This window comes from Nesoenas mayeri, assembly GCF_963082525.1.
Source record: "Nesoenas mayeri genome assembly, chromosome: 5".
NCBI lineage: Eukaryota > Metazoa > Chordata > Aves > Columbiformes > Columbidae > Nesoenas > Nesoenas mayeri.
The window spans coordinates 15480996-15502733 of NC_137548.1; the positions used below are offsets into that span (position 1 = coordinate 15480996).

The window sequence follows — 21738 nt, forward strand, 5'->3', positions numbered from 1 at the left end:
ACTCTTGTTTTATTTTGTTTACAGTTTTGTATGAGGAATTTTTTTGTCTTAACTAATACTCAGCTTACAGTTTACTTTCATGTGCTTTTGTGTTGAAATTACTTAATAAGTGTCGTTTCTAAACCAAACCTGTGTTGTATAAGCTTTAGAAGACAGTACAGAATATTTTCATAGGAAAAAATTAGACATCTCAATAACGAAAGCAGATTTCACATTCTCAATGCTATGTACTTTTCTTTTTAATTAGGAAAAAGAGGAAGAGCCAGTAATAAAAATAATGGTTGATGATCCAATTGTCATAAAAGAAAATCACTTCAGTCAACCTATTAAAAAAACAGACACAAGCAAAGCTCCTCTTCATTTTCCTGTTCCCCTGGTACGCTATGTTGTAAAGGAAATCTCTCTTATTTGGCATCTTTATGGTGGAAGGGATTTTGGGACTGCACCGCCAACATCTCCAGCTAAAAGTTTCATGTAAGTGTTGGATGTAATTCTGTAGATTCAAACATTTAAAAATACTTAATTTTCATTTGATTTGGGGTTAATCTCACTATTCAGTTAATCTCATTCTTCAATCTTCAGACTCTCTCTCTTGCTTCTTTGCTCCTTCTCACAGGGAATCAATCACAGAATGGTTTGGGTTGGAAGGGACTTCAAAGATCACCTTACTTAGTTCAGCTCCACGCACCAGAGTGTATTTTTCCTGTGTTGTAACCCGGACAGCCTGGGTTTGGTTTTGGTGGTTTTATTGGGATGGATGGATGGTGGGTTTGCTTTGAAGGGTTATATTAGAAGTTAAATTTTCTGAAAGAGGACTTGAGGAGCATACAAAACTACTGCTATGGTAGCTCGAGTCTGGTTTTCAGGGTGTCATGTAAGCTAAAGAGTGATTATTATCATAGTCAAAATTAAGGAAATGTTCTATGAATGTTCATTTGCTGTGAAGCATACACATAGCATTCTGCTTAAATATGCATTACTTGAACAATAAAAATAAAGTATTTGGTTAACAGTATCACAACTTCCAGTATTCTTTGAGTATTTTCTATTACTTTTCTCTTCTTATGTCCAGTGAAACAGGTATACTTTTAGTGTTAGATTAGCAGTGACATAGCTTTAAGTTTAATCTGAGAAAGCGTATTTTTGGTTTTTATTTCTCCAGAAGTCCCCATAGTTCTCCTTCTCATACACCAACGAGGCATGGACGGAGTGCAGCACCTGGGGGAAGAGGAAGAAACCCAGATTTCCTAATGGAAATACAGTTAAGCAAGGTGAACGACAGAAAACAGCTTCAGCCATGACTGTCTGTGTGTCAATAACTTTACATGGTATATGTTTGATAACAGCTTTCCATTAGAACTCAGTAGGATTTCTTCCATTAGTATCTGTAGCTAAGCAATCACTTTGATGGTGATGAATTTGGAATTTGTTTAACAAAATATGTGCTTGCTCTTCTAGCACAGTATTGTTTACTTGCTGAATAAACATGTTTCTAAAGATGCAGGATATTATACTATTCTTAAAGTTTTTGTTTATTATAACTGCATTCTACAACTGCTGCTGTGTTTTTCTGTCTTCATTTCTACTCTGAATTGGTACACCTATTATGAAATTAAATCTTCTAGCAAAATAACCAGGATGTAGTTCAGTTGAGAGACTCAGTGTATTAGTTGATAATAATTAGATATTAAATAATATCCAGTTATGTCACGATATCATTCCTGTATTTCCACTAACATATTTAGCACCCTTTAGGCATAAAAATGTTACTGTTGTTTTTAAGCCTGTGCTTAGCTCTAACATGGAAACTAGATGCTTGATTCTGGCATTGTGAAGAGTATTGGCAAGGAGTTAACTGAATTTCTTGTTAAATGGGTCAATAACAAAAGCTTTTTAAAATAAGGTTTTCTTGAGCATTTGCATGAACGTGAAAGGTGCTATGTAAAACTAAATTACTTTTATTGTCTATGTACATTTCTAGAGCTTAAAATTCATCCCATTAGCACTTCAAACTTGCTGGTAGTGTGTAATACTTATTTTAGCCTTTTTTAGAAAAACCACAGCATTGCAATGAAAGAGGTGAAAAAAGGACGTGTTTCACATTCCAAGTGGAAAACTTTGTATGTAGAAGTATAGCAATCTCTCTTAATTTGTTGTTATTTAATGAGTTGCAGTTAGTACTGACGCATATGTCTTTTTTTTCCCCTACTTGTACCCCTAACTTAGCACAAGGCTTAAAAATAATAATTATAAGGTTAAAAAAAAAAACACATTAAGGAGAAAATAAGACTTTCAAAAAAGTGAAGTTTATGAGCAGTGTTTATGATGAATATCTATTTTTCTCCTCGACTCTTAAAATGTTCATTATCACATGTATCTTGAGAACAGGGCACTTAAATACCGTGTTTCTTGACGTTTCGGTGTGTGGCCAGGAGAGGCCACTGTTGTGCTGGCGATGTGAGCTCTGCTTTGTTACATTGCAGGGAAGGATGCAGGGGGAGTTACTGAGACAGGGAATGATTCGTGTGTAACCACAGGTCTTCAATTCAAAGTGCGAACTACATCAAGAGATGAGGAAAAGGAGATAATTCAGAATTCTTTAGAATTTAGGAAAGGTAATGGATTAGAATTTATATGGTCTAAAGTAAGTTAAAAAAAAAAAAGTATTCAAGAACCACAAGATTGCATGGTACAGGCTTGAACATGATATAAGAAAGATGTCAGGACTGAGAGCAAAAAACAGAGTTGATTTTAAAATGAAAAGCAAAACTTGTTCTTTGTCTTTACTCTGACTCTTTAGCTCGAATTTGCATCCTAAAATATTAACAAGTACACAACTAGGAACTGGAAGATTTCTACTGCTAGATGTGCAAAAATCTGAATAGTTTTCAGAAATCCTAATACTATTCCTGTAAATTGAAAATAGAGGACAGGTTTTAAAGTTCTTATGTTTGGTGTTTAGTGTTGTTTTGTTTTGTTTGTTTTTCTTGAATATTTTCTTATTAAAGGTTGTTTTCCTCTCAAGCTGATTATGCTGTTTTTCTTTCCTTTTTAAAAGGTGAAATTCCAGCATGAGGTGTACCCTCCAGGTGGTGCAGAAGGTGAATCCAGCCTGTTGGAGCAGCCAGTGTCACGGCAGGTTTTTGTTGTTCAAGACCTGGAGATTCGAGATCGCTTAGCGACGTCACAGATGAATAAATTTCTCTATCTCTACTGCAGTAAGGAGATGCCCAGAAAAGCGCATTCAAACATGGTACAGTTATAGAATTCGTTAATTAATTATATTGTTCAGACTCTCATTGTGGAGACTGTATACATTTCCTAAACTTGCAGAAGAAGGAACATGAGGTCCTGGAACAATGAAGTAATATGACTTGTTGATAGTTATTTGCATGACTCCTTGTGGATATTAAAACTGATTAAAGAGTCTGTTTGTATATTAGTATGTCAGGTATTAATGTTTTCAAGATTCTGTTAGTTTAAAAAAAAAGTGGATGTGCAGGACTGCCTTGGTAGTTTTCAATATTTGGTTTTGAACAAATATCTGCTTGTGTAAGTGTGATGAGAGTTTTCACTACACCTGCAGAGTTGTAGTTTTATTATATACTGTAGTCTTGCTGGTTCTATAAAGGATTTATTAATTTGGTGGTTTGGGTTTTCTTATTTTAATTTTATTTTTTATAACATCCATAGTAAGATATTTATTGAACACTAGCTTATTAATTGTTAAGTGGATCAGATTAGTACAGAGATTTTGCAGTAGATGTTTTTCCTAGCTAGTGTCCTGAGATTTAATAATTGTGAATGTTACTACTTTCATTTATCTTGTTCCTTTTTCTCAGTTAACGGTTAAAGCATTACATGTCCGTCCAGAGTCTGGCCGATCCCCGCAGGAGTGTTGTTTACGTGTTTCACTAATGCCACTTCGCCTCAATATCGACCAGGTTGGTTGTGCCAATGCAAAAAACAAACAAGATACTGAGTGAGGTTTTTTGTGTTGTTTGTTTATTTTTTGTTGTTGTTTTGTTCTGTGTTTGTTTGTTTGTTTGTTTCATATACCAGGTAGTTGTAACCATGATAAATGCTTCATGGGATTGTTTTATTGGTTAGATATCTCTTTTTTTCATGATCAGCCACACTTATCTTTGGATCTCTGCCACTCCATTTATATCACTGTTAGAACTTGCCTTCTACTCCAGCTATGACAGAGACTAGTCTTTTTTAAAATTTAAAAACTAAGAACATTAGCTGTAGACCTGGCTGTTTACTCAATAACACCAGTGTAAACTGGTGTTCCTGAGAATTGTGATGCTCTCTAATGTTTTGAAGTCATGGCTTTTAAAAAGCACATAATTATTATTGGATGATCTTGTTTTGTTTGTTCAGAAAGTGGCTTTGGTGTGTTTAATTGAAAAAAGTTAATCGTTGATCCAGAAGCTGTTCACAAGATTTTAGTCAAGGGCACTTGACCCTTGAGGACTGCTTCTATACTCTGAAGGCTTTGATCTTGCTGTCGACTACAGTGACATGAAGAACAGAAACTGGAAAAGTTGTTTTACTTTCTGTAACAAGCCTTTGTGCAAAGTATTTTTCATATACTCAGGAAACAGTTGGGCCCACTTTGTTTACACCTGTAAGGAAAATACGTATATTTGTGCATTTAGATTTAAAGTGCAGTTATTGCTCTTTATTGAGATATGTCTTGCTTAATTCGTTGTCAGCAGAGAGATGTGCGTTTTTTCAAGAGCATAATTAGGAATTCCATACCTACTTTATTTCTCTCAGCACACATTAGAGACCAGATTTTCATTTTACTGATAGAAAAATTGAACTCCATATAGTTTCTAATTTCATATATGAAAATAGCATGGGAATACTGCCATCTAGTGAGAAAATAGTATGGGAATACTGCCATCTAGTGAGAAAATATATTTCCTCTTGATTACTTTTCTAAGTCTTTTATCTTTTGTACTATAAGCAAAATGCACCATTAAAACTTCTACAAAATTAGCCACAGCTTTCTTGGAAGCATGAGCCTGCATGCAGTAATTTTAGAAATTCTTGTTATTACTATTTAAACTGCCTACTTATCAGTTAGAAATGAAAAAAAGAAAAGATAGTCCAAATGTCATTAGTTTTAGGATCAAGAAGATACCAGTGTGATGCATCTCACTGATAAGTCATTAACTGCATGGCTATTAATGACGTTTAAGGAAGCAGTGGCGAGATCTGATCTGGAATAATTTGTCCGACATTGGCAGTATTAGAGATGAATATGAACTATACTTGAATACGTTTTTACTGGAAATCAGAGGAAATTTATAGTCATTAAAACACTTAGGTTCTGAAACAGTCTGAAAAGTGAAAGTCGATGATGAAAACAGCTCTGCAGTTTTAAGATGGAGCTAGAGAGATTATGAAATCATATTATATGAAGCAGGAGGCAATGACCAAGAGGTTCTTTCTGATTTCTGTCCTAGATTTCTATGTGGCTTCTCCACTTGTTAAGCAGTCAAAAAGAAGAAATGTGTTTTTATTTGTATCTGTATAGAAACGAAGAGCTAGAACAGTAGATAACATTTTTTTAGAGAATTATGGCTTTTTTGTTTGGTTGTTTGTTTTAATCTGGTTGGATTTTATTTTTGCCATTAGGATGCCTTGTTTTTCCTGAAGGATTTTTTCACTAGCCTCTCTACAGAAGTAGAACTCTTAGTTACTCCAGATCCTGAAGGTACACTTTAAAAAAATCTACTTGAAAGTGCTGCTTTTTCTCCTTTAATGTGTGTATATGTCTATAAATTCACATGTGAATCTCATGTGTGTAAAAGATCTTGAGTTAGTGACCAAACCCCAGCATTGGTAAATAATTCGCTAGAATACAGAAACTTGGGGTGTTTTAGTTTTGTGTTTTATAAATACCTGGGATCTCCATTATATAAAAGGTTTCACCAAAATTAGAGCATATTTAATAAGAACTGAAAAAAAATGAGGACTGTGTATAAGATATTGAGAGTTATTATTAGATAAAACAAATACATTCTTTAATACTTCTTGCATAAAAGAGTATGTTTGTCTAATAGCCTGAAGCTTACGTAAAGGATCAGAGTTCAAAATTATAACTATGCAGTACAATGTATGTATACAGTTAAAGTAGTTACTTCTAATCAACTACACCATCTGATGCAAAAATCAGTATATATTGAAAAGCATATTTCCTCTGTTAACTATAGTAGTGAGTCAGTTAGCAGCTGTACTTATTTCTGTTAAGATGTCATACTGAAATGCGTGGGTAATGAAGTACCCTGCAATGCTGTGGTAAAGCTGGATGGATTATTTGTACTCATACATAAACCTCAACTTAAGCTTCTTGTAATAATTTCTGTTGATAACTAAGATACTGTCTTACTAAAAGAATCTAAATATTGCCCTGCTAGTAATTCCCATTAATAAGCATTAGAACCTATTAAGGGCACAGTAATCGTATGAAGACAATCTTTTTGTAATCACTGTGAAAAACATGAGTCAGTTTACTGTGTGTAACTTCTTATTTTAGTGAAAAAGTCTCCTGGTGCTGAAATTACACGTAGTATGCCCAGACATGTCAACAGCCTTAAGGACCCAAGTCCAGTCATTTCTTTCTCATCACAAAAGCAAGCAAATGAAAACGGTAGCATTGATTCTATGGATGTGGTTAGTGAAGATGATAATAATTTCTCACAAGAAGTGACATCATACAGTGATCAGCCAGTATTTTTCAGGTAAACTTTGATTGTAAAATTCCCAGTGACTCAGAGCTGTTCTGCTGAATGTTTTAAGAAAGTGTGATGATAAACTGTTCAGATTTTATGACAAGGAGCATTTCTTTCTTTGTTTATTGACTGATTGTGAAGATAAAATATATTTGTTTCTATCACTGGAAGGTAATGGTTTTTTTATTAGCTCTTGCTCACTGCTGTACACAAGCAAATAAAATTAATTAAAGCTCTGCCATGTACAGAAGCAGTAATGAGATGTTTTACAAATAAATAAAAAGAGCAGTCTTTGTACTCTATACAATGTAAATGAGATCTAATTAACCAGAGATGTGAGAATATAAAGGAAAAGGATATCATGGGAGAGGTATGAGATTAACATATCACAAGAAAAGCTCTAATGTAGTCCTGACTGGGAAGAGTTGATAAAAATTTCAGCTTGTTATGCAGCTTGTGTATTCAGTGCCTTTAACAACAGATGTGTACTTTGATAAGCAGTGCAGAGCCAAATTACGAGAGAATGACTGTGGTTCTATTTCATCACATACATCACCAACAGCATTTTTTAAGAAGTTCCAGCTGCACAAAACCATCATTAGACATACTTTTTTTTTTAAACTGAAATTCATGCTGGGAAAACTGAGGGAGGATGTTTGCCTGCAGGACTAGTGGCACTTTTGCAGGACTATTAAATTTTTTATAGATGCTAACCTTGATTAGGTGTTAAAAACCAAGAAAAGCTGAATTTGCCATTGTATTTTGTATGCTTAGTCTAAAGTACTAACACGATAACTAGAGGATTTATGGCTTACAGAAAATGGTTTAGCATCCTATTCCAGGAGGTTGGGAAATCATGGTTTTCTTTTTGGAAGGACAATTTTATTTCCTTTTCATGTTTCTCACTGTAAAATTTCCTTTTTATATCCCAGAGAATTTCGGTTTACATCAGAAGTTCCAATACGGCTTGATTACCACGGCAAGCACGTGTCAATGGATCAGGTTTGTGTATAATGCTGGTGCTGTAGAACAAAAAAATTGATGTTGCTTGTTTGTTTGTATTTTTTTTTTTTCCCACTCATGAGTTGGGATATATTTTTATGCTCCCTACTCATTATTGTTGTGATTTTGAGAAGTGTAGAAATTTTTCTTTTTTTTTTGGTTTCTATAAAGCTTAACCTTTTTTCACTCTTAATCTTAAATCTAGGGTGTGCATCTTCCAGGTATCATTAACTCAGAATGAGACTTGGAAGTCCTATTTATCAGTTTAGTGACTGGCTGGAAATCTTTCTACACAGCTGTGGTGCCCCTCAAAGGATGATACCACTATCTGATGCCAGAATTGTGTGGTTTATTTTCTTCCTCATTAATTCCAGATTAAAGTATCTTTTTTTCCCCTTTTCCTCTCGTTTCCTTCCCTTGCAGTATAGTAATGAGAGAATCTAATATAGATTAAAAAAATGCTCATAGTTCTTTTTAAAATATGTGTTGTTTATCATACTGAGTTCACAGAGCAGACCTCAAAAATCCTTTGCACAACCAGATTTGTACTCTGTCATGGCCAATCAGTAGGAAAATATGGACAACTAAAATCAGCAACTTCTTGAGTTTGCACTGCTGCCAAAGAAATCAAAATACGAAACAGCAGCTTTAGAAGGCCTGGAACACACTAATGCCAGAGTTATGTTCACATAATTTGTTATATTTTAATATTTCTGAAAACACCCTATTGTGTCCAGATGTTTAATTTCTTAGAGTAGCCAATAAAGCCAGATTTCATCTTCTGTGAGATTTCATGTAGGATAATTCATAGCACCATAACAGGTGGCATTTGAGAGACTGGGGAAGAATCAGTTTAGACAGAAATACCTGCAATAAAAGTTGAGATGATGAAATTATTTCTCACTTACAGATTGTACAGGATGAATAAACTCATGTGATAACAAAATGTTTCACTTACAGGGGACACTAGCTGGGATTCTTATTGGGCTCGCTCAGTTAAACTGCTCAGAGTTAAAGCTGAAGAGACTTTGTTACAGACATGGGTAAGTTAACAGAACTCTAGATTAACATTGGTATTGCAAATTGAACAAGTTTATGGTGAATAACTGAATGTAGCAAGCAAAAAGCAAATTCTCTGATAAGATGCACTTCTGAAATCCAAGACACTTTTTGACTTCACAAATATTTCTTGATTCTAGTTTTTGTCAAATATTTAGTGTTCAAGAAGAACATCTGTTTTCAGGAAAGTGCTTAATATATGTCTTTGTGCTAAACTCTTATTTGTGTGTTTACTTTCTATTGAACTGGATGTGATTATGCATCTCGAATTCTATTTTTTTAAGCACGTACACATGAAATGCTTGGGTTAGCCAACAGCAATAAAAGATAACACTTGAAACCAGGTTTCTTTTTGTTAAAATGACATATTTGTTTACTTCATTAAATAATGCATGTCTTATTAGGAACTGTACGTTTTAAAATAAATAATAATAACTTTATTTACTTCAGATTATTAGGTGTGGATAAATTGTTCTCCTATGCCATCAGTGAATGGCTTAATGATATAAAGAAAAACCAGCTACCAGGAATTTTGGGAGGAGTGGGGCCTATGCACTCACTGGTGCAGTTAGGTAAGTTAATTCTTATTTCTATTTGGACACACATGGTAGTTGTTTTAAACAAATGAACAAAACAACAACAAACCCACAAACAACGTTGACACTTGTTTTCACTTCCTCTCAAGGCATTTTGCTTAACCAAGAGAACTTTCTAACCATGGCGTTCTGTTTTCATTTGCAGTCCAAGGTCTGAAAGACCTGGTGTGGTTGCCAATAGAGCAGTACCGGAAGGACGGCCGTATTGTGAGAGGTTTCCAAAGAGGAGCAGCTTCTTTTGGTACTTCCACTGCAATGGCTGCCCTGGAGCTCACAAACAGAATGGTTCAGACTATACAGGTATAGTGTGTTACTTCTGGAATTAGACATCAAATGAAAAGTGTTGCTAGTAAGTAGTCTATATTAGGCTAATATCTTAATGCTATATATGTAAGGTTGGGAGCACGTCTAGAAAAAAAAGGCAGCTGTGTAAATAAGAAAGCAGAGACTGGGCAAAGCTTGCACCTGTCTGTGAAGTGGCATAAGAATTGTGTTAAAACATAGCTGAACACTCAAACCTTTACATGTTTCTGAATGTCTTTAATGTAGTACAGTGTACAGTTTAATACTGAAATACTCAGCTGCACTAAAAAATGAGACCTAGATTCTTAACTTTTTAAAAATGTCAGCTTATCTGTGCTTATTTAGAACAAACAAAAAACCTAACCAAACAAAAACCCAACAAACAAACACCAACAAACACAAAAAGCCAAAACAAACCCACACCAAAACAAACCACAAAACCAAGCAACAAAAAAAAAGCCTCAAAACCAGTACTAATAGTGTTGATGTACACGAAGTCTCTAAAGCTTTCTTGATTTAACTGTAATCTTGGATTAAAGTGTTAATAAATTTCTGCTCCATAATGTAAAATACATAATGAAAATACGCTTTTACCACCGAATATTGCAAAAATTGTAGAGTTGCCTATGCTCAAACATATATAGTAAAAAAACAGTGCTATTATTCACGTGAGTGGAATTATGTGTATGCTTGTGTGTTTGTAAGAAAAATGTTCCATTGATCAAATGTTCAGTTTCTATCTTGAGCATTTTGTGCAGATTAGAGGATGCCTTTGAAGGAATGGCAGTTAGGGGGAAAAACCCCTACCAATGCCTACAGCATTTGCTATTTCAATATGGAATTTGGTGTATTGTTACAGATGCACCTATTCCAGAAGTTCTTGTACAAATCCTTCATCTGATGTAAATTAATATTTGTGGAATTAAAATTCTTTTAGTACAATTATGTCATCCTGCTAGTAGTTTTCAGATGCTATAAGACTTCTTATATATTTTGCATTTGCTCCTGATCTTCAGGCAGCTGCAGAAACTGCATATGACATGGTATCACCAGGACCTACTTTTATTGAAGCAAAAAAGATCAAACGATTCCCTCGCCATCGTTTAGCTCATCAACCAGTAGACCTACGGGAAGGTGTAGCCAAAGCATACAGTGTAGTAAAAGAGGTGAGTGCGGAAGTAATTATCCTTAACCAAACTTAAGAACTGTTTCCTGAGACTGCAAGTAAAATATCAGTTGTTAGTTTAAGCTGGCCAAATGAAGAACAGGATTAAAATTTTGAACAAGACCATCTTTTTCCGTAATCTTAATCCAACAGAAACCTTGCACGGAAAAATCAGAAAAACAGAAATAAACTAATATGTTACACAGATAAGTGTGAATAGGACTTCAATGTTCTACGGTTGTGAGGGTTTACAGTTTTTCTGGAACACATAAACCTGATTTCCTGCCCCACATTATCCATCTTTCCTTTCCTGCCCCTCTCCCTTACCCCCACCAGTTACTGTTAATTCTGAGATTGTTAAAATTTAAACATAATGCTGGATTTAGAACAAGTGAAAGCTTTCTTTACCATGACAATGTATGAACAGTTAGAATGCTGACCTGTTTTTATTATACTTTTTGCATTGTCCTTTCAGTTATTCACACCTGATATCCTGTCTAGGAAGTTAGGTCTCAGCTGCGGAGTTTTCAGTGAATTTTGTAACTTTTGAATAGTTCACAGTACCCCATGGCTTCATGCACAAGAAGTGACACCAGAAGTTATGTGAAATATTTTCATCTCTAAGTTCATAATAGTCTTATTTTAAGCCTCATTAGAAGAGCTAAATCATATTTGTATCAGTATAGTTGTGCTACAATTATAATACAAATCACAAGGAGGATGAATGCTGAGCTATTTAAGTTTCTTTTAACATTAGGAGAGGCTGCTTTTTCTCTTTTAGTGTAACTAATTTCTCTTAATTTCTTGAAGGGGATTACGGACACGGCCCAAACAATCTATGAGACCGCTGCTCGTGAGCATGAAAACAGAGGAGTAACTGGAGCAGTAGGAGGAGTCCTCCGCCAAATTCCACCAACTGTGGTGAAACCTTTCATTGTTGCAACAGAGGCAACCTCAAATGTTCTAGGTGGAATGAGAAACCAGATCAGGCCAGATGTGCGTCAAGAAGAGTCTCAGAAGTGGCGCCTTGGGGAGGATTGAGATTATAAATCTAGCTCAGCAGGGAGGTAGCAAGGCTGAAGATGCAGAAGATTGTCCTGTTGGCAGCTTTAGATGGAGCTCACTTTGTTTTGTAATGCTCATCTCAGGAACAAATGAGGTTTTCAACTACTGTTAGCAAAACATCCAACCAAAAATATTTATGAAGTGAAAAGCAAATTGGTACTTGCTTATGCTGTGTGTTACCAATACCTTTGGTAGATAGTGCCAAACATAGCGAAGCATGCGCTGCCAACCCAGAGACATGCTTGCTCTGTTCCGTTTACCATATTTTTCGTGGTAGATCTATCATCTGAAGCAGCAGCCTGTCTGGTGAAACTAAGTATACTTTAAAAATGTTTTCTGAGCATAGTCAGAGAACTGTCCTTAATAGAGAGCTCTGCAGGTGCTCTTCACTGACTAAAGGAGAAAAGCTTTCATTTTGGACATGAGACATGAAGGCTGTGTAGTATGGAAGCAGATAATATCATTTAGTGGTCATAAGCATCGCTTTTAGCGTGGCACTTACAGCAAGGACAAGCTTGATAACCATTCAGAATTTAGATTCAGTGTTGATACACCTATGAACAGGCTTTGTTCCTAAATATGAAATACCTACTTTTGTGGGTCTTTGAAGAATCTGAATGTTGCAGAAATGTTCTGTTGTGTTGCACTTTAAAGGATATGGCCTGTATATTGTGCTTTTTTTATAGTGTGAATAAAATGTAATGTGCATTATCCTTTATGTGGTTTAAAAGCTTACAAAAATTATTGAAAAGAGCATCATTTGATGATGATCCTACAGAAAAGTGTCTTAAATTTGTTTAAACTACTCATTATGTGTAAAAACACTTTTGTCTTCTGCTACACCAATTACAAGGCTAAAAATAACTATTCTTTGGGAAAACAGCAGTTAAGTATTATTGGGGCCAACAGTTCTTTGTAAGAATGAGAAATCCTAAGTAAAGTAAAAACAAATTATTTCATAATTTCTTAGTTAAAATTCTATACAGACTTTATTTGAATAATCTGCTTTTATTTAAAGTTCATATTGTTGCAAAGTTGCTGCTCTTGAGATATGTTTTTAATTTAAATTGTGTGTCATCAGTTATTTGACAATGAGTATTTGAGGTCATTTTAATTTGAACTGGGGATGGATGAGAAGATTTAAAGAAAAATTAAGGCAACAAAACTTCAAAAATTGAAGTCGGTACTGACACTATTTGCAGTTTAATAGGTGACCACAGTGTCCACAAAGCTTTATTAAGCAACTGACATTGCACCATTTCTGGAAAGTTAAAAGGCTTGGAACTACCTGTGCAGGAATAAACTTTTTCATTGTATTAGCACAAACTTGAGAATAAAAAGTAAAGACTATTCAGAATAGAAAAGTATTCATTTTGAATTTCAAAGACTTAACACTTTGGATGATTAGTGAGAACTGAAATTTATCATAGTCCTGTGCTTGTCATAAATGGAAATCCTGCAAATATGTTATGTGGAAAATCTCCACTGAAGGAGGGACATCAGCTGCTTTTGATCAGACTTCAGTCTCTAGGGGTGATGAGGAGGTTGTTTTCCTCTCTTTTATTTAATACTTGTCATTAGCCAAAACTTTGCTGGTGGGCCTTACAGGTCAAATAGGAGTTTATGAAGGAAAATAGTTACTGCTTGTTCATTTTGATATCACACTAGCTGTGCTGGGACACCAGAGAATCTGGCTGGAGGGTAAATGATCTGAATATGTCCCCAGTGCTAGGAAGACTTCTGCAGCCTGCTTTGTTGTTTTTCATAAAACAAAACTCCAGTTACAATGGAATTCTTGCAATGGTTGACAGGTGGTACGATAAAGTTTTGTTTTCATTCACTGGAATCATCTAAGTTGTGGTTAGCCTTGGTTATTTCAGTTAAATGACTTGTAAGCAGGACATGCTTTTGAGAGGGCAAATACCCACAGATTTAATGACATGAGATACTTTCTGTTGTAAAAATACTTGCTGCAGTTCATGCTTCTGTCCAGTAATTAGAGAGTTCTGCCTTAGTGAAAGCTCAAAGACTGAGCATTTTGTACAGGAGTGAGTTCCATGGCTGCAGTTTGGCACCTCCTGAATGCCTTCTCAAGAAGTGGTGATGAGTCAATGAAAGTAAGTAGCAATGCATCATTCTCATTTGCAGTTACCATGCTGTATAATTTTGGCTGGTCCTGTTCATTCAGTTAATTGGAGTATACCTTGAATAATATAAATCTACGTATTTTCTTCCTTTTTAACATTGCTGAAAACGAGCAGTGGCATTTCAGTGTTCATTTAATTTTCAATTCTGACGTGATCTGATTGTACTGCAATGCAATTAGGATATATTTTTATATGAGGGCATGCTGCGAAGGTAAAAAACTTTTTAGAGTGTCTCTCATTGTCAACAATATGGATTGTACAATTTTATTAAACTTCACTTTTCACTCTGTAATCCCTTGAATTTACTGCTTGCACTTTATTGAGCCTTTTCAGTGAAATTGATTTAATTTTTTTCCCCCAGCATTTTGTTTTTACAAGTATTTTCTTAATTTTTGGGTGTATATTCTGTATTGTTTTTCAGTTGCAACTTGATCTTGCAGTGTTCGAAAGGTTTAAAAACCCAAAACCACAGAACTTGCCAAACTAGGCTTTACATTAAGACCTTGTTTTCAAAAGTGTCTTGTATAGAGTGGCTTGTTTTAAATCGAAAATTATATATTGTGTATGAGAAGAGATTCTTCAAATGTTCTGCTCAATACTGTAAGAATTTTCAGGTACTTAAAAAAGTACACAAAAATGAGATATATGGACACATTTCCTGGAAATGGAAGTCTATGTATACATTGCTGTGTTCTCTGTTAGCATAAGGAGATCTGCAAAAATAATTGTATTTGAATTTTCCCCTGAAATTGGTTGGCTGTAGGTACTAGCACTTCTCATATTTGTAGTGGGTGTAAACTGGCACAGTCCATGTTTAATGTTGTAAGTCTCTTTAACGTTGAACTGATTGACACTACTGCTACTGCTTAGTGTGATGCTGTCCTGATAGACAGAACTGTCATCCTTGATGGTTTTTTAAGCATCCTGGCACTTCGAATAATGCAATGATGCACACAAAAGAAGACAGCTGTCTTTTGAAAACAAAACAAAACACAAATCAAAGCCAAAACTGTGCTTCATAAGCATCTTAGTGATGACTGAGAGCAACAAATCATCACATCCATGCACAGGCAGCTTCCATTTTCCTTCCAGTTTCAGTTGATGGTTCCTGAACACTGCAGCTTTGTAGCAGTGTGGTGCATCCTGTGTGTAACTTGCCTGATGAGAAGCATTAGGTCAGCCATCAGTGAGTTCGTATGTGCTTAAGGGATGCACCTGGTTTTATTTTCTCAATAGGTGGCTGATGGTGAACACCTATTGCTTGCGTTCATTTACAGTTGCTTGAGTTGCCAAGAAAGGTTTCTTAATAAACCAAAAAGCTATTAAATGGTTATGAACCAGACATTCTTACTGAACGTGATCCATATATCCGCAAATGTGGTACTGATTTTCCTTTAAATGTTGAAATGTATGCATTTTGTAAAACAGTGAAATCTAAGAATTTATTTAGACTAGTCAAATACTTCTAAATCTTTTAAACATCCCATATCTCACAGCTATATAAGCGTTGTCAGAAAAAGTGTGGGTGTTTATGTCAGTTTGGATCCCTTGCGTGCGTAGTTCTTCTCAGTCTCCAGGCCTCATGATTTAAGCTTCTGACAACTGTTTTAAGTTGCTCTACATGCTGAATCTTGTTTACAATTAAAAAGTTAGATACTACAAATGAAGTACATAAATACAAATCATACATTTGTACAGGATTTCTTAATAATTAGGTAGCTCAGACAGAAACACAGCAATTTGTGTATATGTTTGTGTATATTTTTTACATTTCTGCAATTATAGTAGTTTTGTGGTATTGTTTATATATAGTTTGCTAGTATAAAGAATATAATCTCATGAAATAGAAACCACTGTTGAAGGGAATTGACTATTTCAACTTGAGTTATTTTGCTTAAAGTTCTTGTCCCCTCACTATGTCTTTGAGAATTATTTTTGACCATAACTTATATGGCACCAAAAGTGTATATTTTAGCTTATTAAGATGCTGAAAGGCCTGAGTGCAAATAGGTTGTCCTGTTAACTATGTTTAATGGAAAAAAAACAAAACACAAATTTGTAACAATACATAAATAAATATCTTAATTTGTTCCTTGAGTTGGTTTTCTCTACCTATGAATAGAGGTAATATAGGCAAGTCTCCCAAAATACCAGAAGCTAACTGTTAAAGCTTTTTACCTACCTGTCTATATTACCTCAAAAATAATTTTTAAAAAAGTTTTATATTGGGGGAAAAAAAAGCTTTAAACATGCATGGAGGTCAAAAGCTAGGAAATAACCTTGCTGATACAGTTTAACCCGCCTCTTTTGTGCATCAACAACACGCTCTTTAACTGTATGATCACGTACTCTATGTCCTACAGGCCTGTTGCCACATGTAATTACTGAGTGCGTGTTTCTTACCTCCACGTTCAGCAGAGATATTAAAGCTTTATTAGTTTCCAGACTCTCTGGAGAGTGCAAAACAAACAATTCCTTTCAGGATGCTTGCATGATGCCCACTGCACAGCCGTTTAGTTACAAGCATCTGAAAAGAGATTTTAGAATGCTAAGTACTGGGTAGTATTAAATACAGTACCAGATCCCTGAATAATGAGATACATGGCAGGTGTAAATAATTTTCTACTGTGTTTTCTGATGTTCTTAGAGAGAAAAAGAAGTCACTGTACAGTGCCTGTGTAACTACTCTGTCAAACAGTAACTCTTCATTGAAGAAAGAAGCTGACTCCTACCTGTGCAGCTCCTCCTCCTCCCCTATTTTTTAAGCAAGACCTCATGTGAATTAACTTCCAATTGCAGTAATTTTATTTAAAAGCCCTTATTTTTTTTTCTTAAGGCATTTCTGTATAACCAGAATGAGAGTTAGTGAGGGGGTGCTTTCTTTGCAAGTAAGGTGGGCAAGTTTCTTCTCAGCTTTTCTAAACATTCCTCATAAAAGTGACCAAGGATATTTGAATAGATGCTATGCTGAGGGGAAAACAGACCACAGGGGTATATATTTTATACCATAGGGTATAAAACCAGGACAAACAGCTTTGAATTGGTCATTGATTGTCCCAGGAAAGTATGAAAAATTAGAGGAATTTATTTCACTTGTTCCAAATACTTTTATTTTGCAGATCAAAAGTGATGAAGTTGTGAACTCCTCTGATTTGTAGTCTGTGCTTCCTTGCATTTTTGAGGGTCATTTGTCACTTAAGAAGATGCTACTCATAAGTGTTTGTGGTTCTGTGAATTTAAGTGTGCTGTAATTCACATGTGGCTGTAATACCAGCTTTCCTATTGCTCTGATAAGCCCCAGGGATTCCAGCACAAGCTGGAATCACAACCCAAGGAAAGTGTCAAAGAAGTTCTGTTTCTCTTTGCAATACTAGGACTGCCACGGGTACTCCTAATGTCTCCAGGTTAGTCCCAAGAGCTCGAGGGGCTGAGACTGCACAGCTTATGACTCCCCAGCTAACTGGGAATTTACAGGCAGCCACGAGTATGACCTACCAACCAGAGCAACATAAGCTGGTGTCCTTGAGCTGCCATCTGCTGTTAGCGTAGATTATAGAAGACTTCATAAAGCTGCCATTTTGTGACAGATAAAAGGAGGTTTCCAAGCTGTTTTGTTCTAAAGCGGAGGAATTATATGAGGGCAGGATTTACTGAAGAGGAACAATGAAGTGTTTATGACTCCACAGGCAAGGAAACAGCTCAAGCTCCTTAGATATTTGTCATGAGGATGGGTGAGATAGTTACATGTAGTGTAATTCTGTTCTCAGGCTCTTATTTGTGTATCTAATTATTTGCTCTGTTGTTGATTTAATTCTGTACTAGGAGCATGAGTGTTAAATCTAGCTCTTGCAAGGCCAAGAGTGGAAGGAAGCCTCCGAAGAGGAGAGATGTGTAGCTGTATAAGCAGGAGGAAAGTTACTTTAGTTTTGGGTATATGGACTACATGTGCCTCAGCACACAACTCAGTACAATGGGGCTTGGTCTGTTGTTACTCACGGACACAAAGGTAAATTGCGTGCTACAGTTCTCAATTAGAAAGCTTTAACTTTCACCTTAAACACTTGGCAGTTGTTTGGTACTGAAGATTTGCTGATTGCTCTGACAACTCCATGAATCTCACAGCACTTCTTTCGTCTCTTCTGCCTGTTCAGTTTGAAAATGCTTCCTACTGTGTGTGCAGCACAGTCTGAGTGAGGCTTATCGATATTTATAAGTGAAATGAGTTGAGAGCTTGAGGGCGTTTGACAGGACTGCACTGTTTGCTGTGACACTGGAAGTTCTCAGCCAAATGGAAAAGGTGCAGGCATGGTGTGCAGAACCATATAAAAAGAAACACCACAGGGTGTGCCGTCAGAGTGTTTATGGGACCATGGCATGAGTGTTGTTAGGTGCATGTTTTGCTGTGACCAGTGTTGTACAGATCTAGATCCACTGCAGCTAGTGGAAAGCCGGGTACCAGGTAGATCTGGCAGTGATAGATAAAAATTAGATAGATGTGGATATAGGTGTGTGTGACAGATGTGTGCACTAACCTGGTACTGTGGATGGAAAGCTCATGGAAAAGCAAAGTATGACATGAGGGGATGGAAATGGTAGTGCTCAACTGTTCTTTATCCACGTAGAAGTGTTTAGGAAATACAGTTCCTGGTATCATTTATCTCTAGTAATGTTTAACAGATCTGACAAGTTTGCTGGAATTACTCAATAAAATAAAATGCTTCACCATCATTATGGCCCGTCCCTGTGCATTCAGTGCCAGAAGTGTCTTTTAGAGCATTAAAGGTATTTATTTTAAGCATGAGGCTTTCAGTGATGCACTTTAGATCAGTCTTCTCTTGGCCTTTCAGAGCTGTTTAGTACCTTGTTGTAATGGTGTTTGCTCTTTTTGTTCTTTTCCATGTCATTTCTGCCTGAGAGTGCTTGCTTAAAACAGTCAACAGGTCAAACTCAGCAGATTTAAATGAGGGAAAAGCAATTATACCAGTTCCATTGGGGGAAAACCCTCTTGCTTGATTGACAAATTTCATTCACACCAGCTAAAAGTGTTGTCCCAGAGCATGGCTGCTTTTTACTGTTCTTCTTTCCCAAGAGCTGTAAGCTAACACCATGTAGCTTCTTTTTCCTTTTCCCTTCCAAAGGTGATGCCCCTCCATGTAAATTTGTTAATACAATGGAGTTGGACAATGCATTCAAAAGAAAAGTGACCTCTAAGTTTGAGAAGAGCTGTTGCCATGAGATTGTAAACTGGGCCCTGTCTCTTCGCAATATCCCACGGACACTGCAGAAATGACAGGAGGCAATTACAAAGGAGCGCGTCCCACTACATTAACCATTGATGTCTCTACATGATTGCCCTAAGCCTCTCATATTATTTAATTCAAAGATCCACACTGACGTTAAGAGAGAAGGTTTTCAAATGCAATTTTCATCACAACCATATTTCCTTGTTGTCCTCGGCCTGAATTTTTACTGATGCTGCTTCCTATTAAGCATGAAGCCCCAAGAATAGCTTTTAACAGATTTTTTTGTGTGTGTGAAGATGCAGAAAAGGCCAGTAAAGATGATGAATAAAGATGAGCAGTGTTTTTATTTTTGCCACCCCAAGCTTTGCCAGCAAGTGGTCTTGTGTCCAAATTACTTCAGCAATACTGCCACCACAGGAGAAATCCTTTGAATTTAGACTTGCCATGCAAAAAGAAAAAGTGGATTTTTCAGATTAACTTTGAAGACTTGAAAACTTTGTTGTTTTTGTTGTTGTTTTTTTCTTACTACACATTTTAGGAGCAGATATCCAAACAGGTCCACAGGTGTAATAGTTCTGATACTTGTTGCTTTTGAAAAACTCATCTCTGCAGTGAAGTTAATATGGGGAAAGGACAGTAAAGTGAGTTCAACTGCCTGAGAGACTGCAGAGCTGAGGAGGAAAGCTGTGTGTGCAAGCATCTAGTCCTTCTGAGGAAGGGCAGAGATGTTTGTTTCCAAAACACAGACAACATCTTTTTCTGTTGGCAGGAAAGTGGGGCCTTTCTCAGCATCCCCTGTGTTTCAGGGAACTGGCCCTGATGGCTTCTCACCTGGGCCAGGGCCATTAGGTGCAGGGGCTGAGGAGCACATGGCTTTCTTCCTATCTGTAACACACTGGTGTCGTCCCCTTTCATTTTCTGAGATGTTGTTTCAGCCCATTTGTGATATAAGTCAGGGAAGGTCTAAACTGTCAGAGAAAGCTGAGCTCAACAGGAGCTTGGTACGCCTTGTTTCTGCTGTAAAATTCCAACTGAAGAAACATTTTCTTCTGGTCTTGTCCTAGTCTTGTTTAAATGAAATATCTATTCTCCTGGGTTTTATATGACTACTGCATTACTTAGGAAAATAAACACCCTGGCTTAGCCCACTGTCGTGATTGAGATGGACAAACGACATAGACCAAGTTCTTTCAAGATGAAAGTAATAGGTGCCATTTATTGCCACAAGTGCATTTTTATACAATTCTACCAGTTCATGTGTCTTTTCACTATTGGTTACAAGTTACAGCACTAACATCTCATTGGTTAATTTTGCTATCATCAATGTTACTCTTCTGCTCCCTTCTCTCTCACGAGTACATCCTTAACATCTCCGGATACTCCTTTACTCCCATCTTTCTCACGGGTAGGCCTTCATATCTTCAGGGCTAATTTCTGTTCCCGTGCCCTCCGTCAGGGAATCCACGGACCCACCGTAGTTTCCCACAGCCCACTGATGCCTGCTGTGATGCTGGGACTCTGCTGGAGCAGGGGTAGCTGTGGTCAGCCCCTTGGCCCCGTGTGTTTTACTGCTCATACCTTCTCCTGCCCTCTCAGCTGCTGAAAACAGCTCAAGGAGTGTACAGCAAAACTGAAAAAATGACACTGTTTTCTATTTTTAAGAAGGGTAGAGTGAGAGTTTGAGGAGAACTGAAAGAGAAGACTTCTTCAAATTCTTTATTGTATGAAAACTGAAGGACCTGCTTTGAGTAAGGGAAAGAACTGGGAGCGTTTTGACAGAGCTATGTTAGTCTCCAGGGGAACTTCCACATGACTGAGTCTGTTTGCTTGGCTGAAAACTGTTTCCGTCTTCAGATCACTTTTCTGTTTAAGATCAAGTCCACTGTATTATGTTCCAAGCAGCAAGAATTTACATTGCTCAGACATTTCCAAATCCCGAATTTCTCTACAAAGTGTTTCCAGAAATATCAGTTGTCACTATAATGCAAAGATGTTTGAAATTTATTTTCAGAATAACTCTTGCTTATATAAAAACTGGCAACTAATATTGTCTTCTGTAAATCAAACTTCATCCTGTGGGATAGAAACTGCGTAGAGGACAGCACATTAAGCTCTACTGGCCCAGGACACAGAAGGTGCTGATTAATCACCATCGAGATCTATGATTTTTGTTAAAGGCAGTTTTAGGTGTTATCATATGTACTTTTAGCTGGACAAATTTACATTCTTATACGGATTGTAATTGTGACTATGATAGCAATATTCCAGGAAATTAAGTAATATGTGGAAGAGCAATAGACATTGCACTTCCTTTTAAAGGAAGTGTTTATAAAGGTTAGCAACAATTTCTCCAAATCTTCCCATTTTCAGAGGGGAAGTTTCTAGTTGTTCATAAGGAATGTCTGGGCT

General features: G+C 36.4%; 1 protein-coding gene across 4 annotated transcripts in view; it reads left to right on the top strand.

Annotated features, from left to right (window-relative positions):
• The window catches only part of ATG2B (autophagy related 2B), a 44154-nt gene extending 29776 nt beyond the window's left edge, over positions 1 to 14378 (top strand). For 2 of the 4 annotated variants that reach the window (XM_080345002.1, XM_080345004.1), the window contains exons 31-42: positions 248 to 474; positions 1163 to 1271; positions 3059 to 3253; positions 3843 to 3944; positions 5653 to 5731; positions 6554 to 6758; positions 7682 to 7751; positions 8712 to 8794; positions 9261 to 9382; positions 9552 to 9706; positions 10726 to 10875; positions 11685 to 14378. In XM_080345002.1, the coding sequence (XP_080201128.1) occupies positions 248 to 474; positions 1163 to 1271; positions 3059 to 3253; positions 3843 to 3944; positions 5653 to 5731; positions 6554 to 6758; positions 7682 to 7751; positions 8712 to 8794; positions 9261 to 9382; positions 9552 to 9706; positions 10726 to 10875; positions 11685 to 11915 (1728 nt within the window). In that variant the 3' untranslated portion in view covers positions 11916 to 14378. Of the gene's footprint in view, positions 1 to 247; positions 475 to 1162; positions 1272 to 3058; positions 3254 to 3842; positions 3945 to 5652; positions 5732 to 6553; positions 6759 to 7681; positions 7752 to 8711; positions 8795 to 9260; positions 9383 to 9551; positions 9707 to 10725; positions 10876 to 11684 lie in introns of those variants that run through there. The other 2 variants (XM_080345003.1, XM_080345005.1) reach the window with 2 other exon arrangements.
• Positions 14379 to 21738: the final 7360 nt, after the last annotated feature.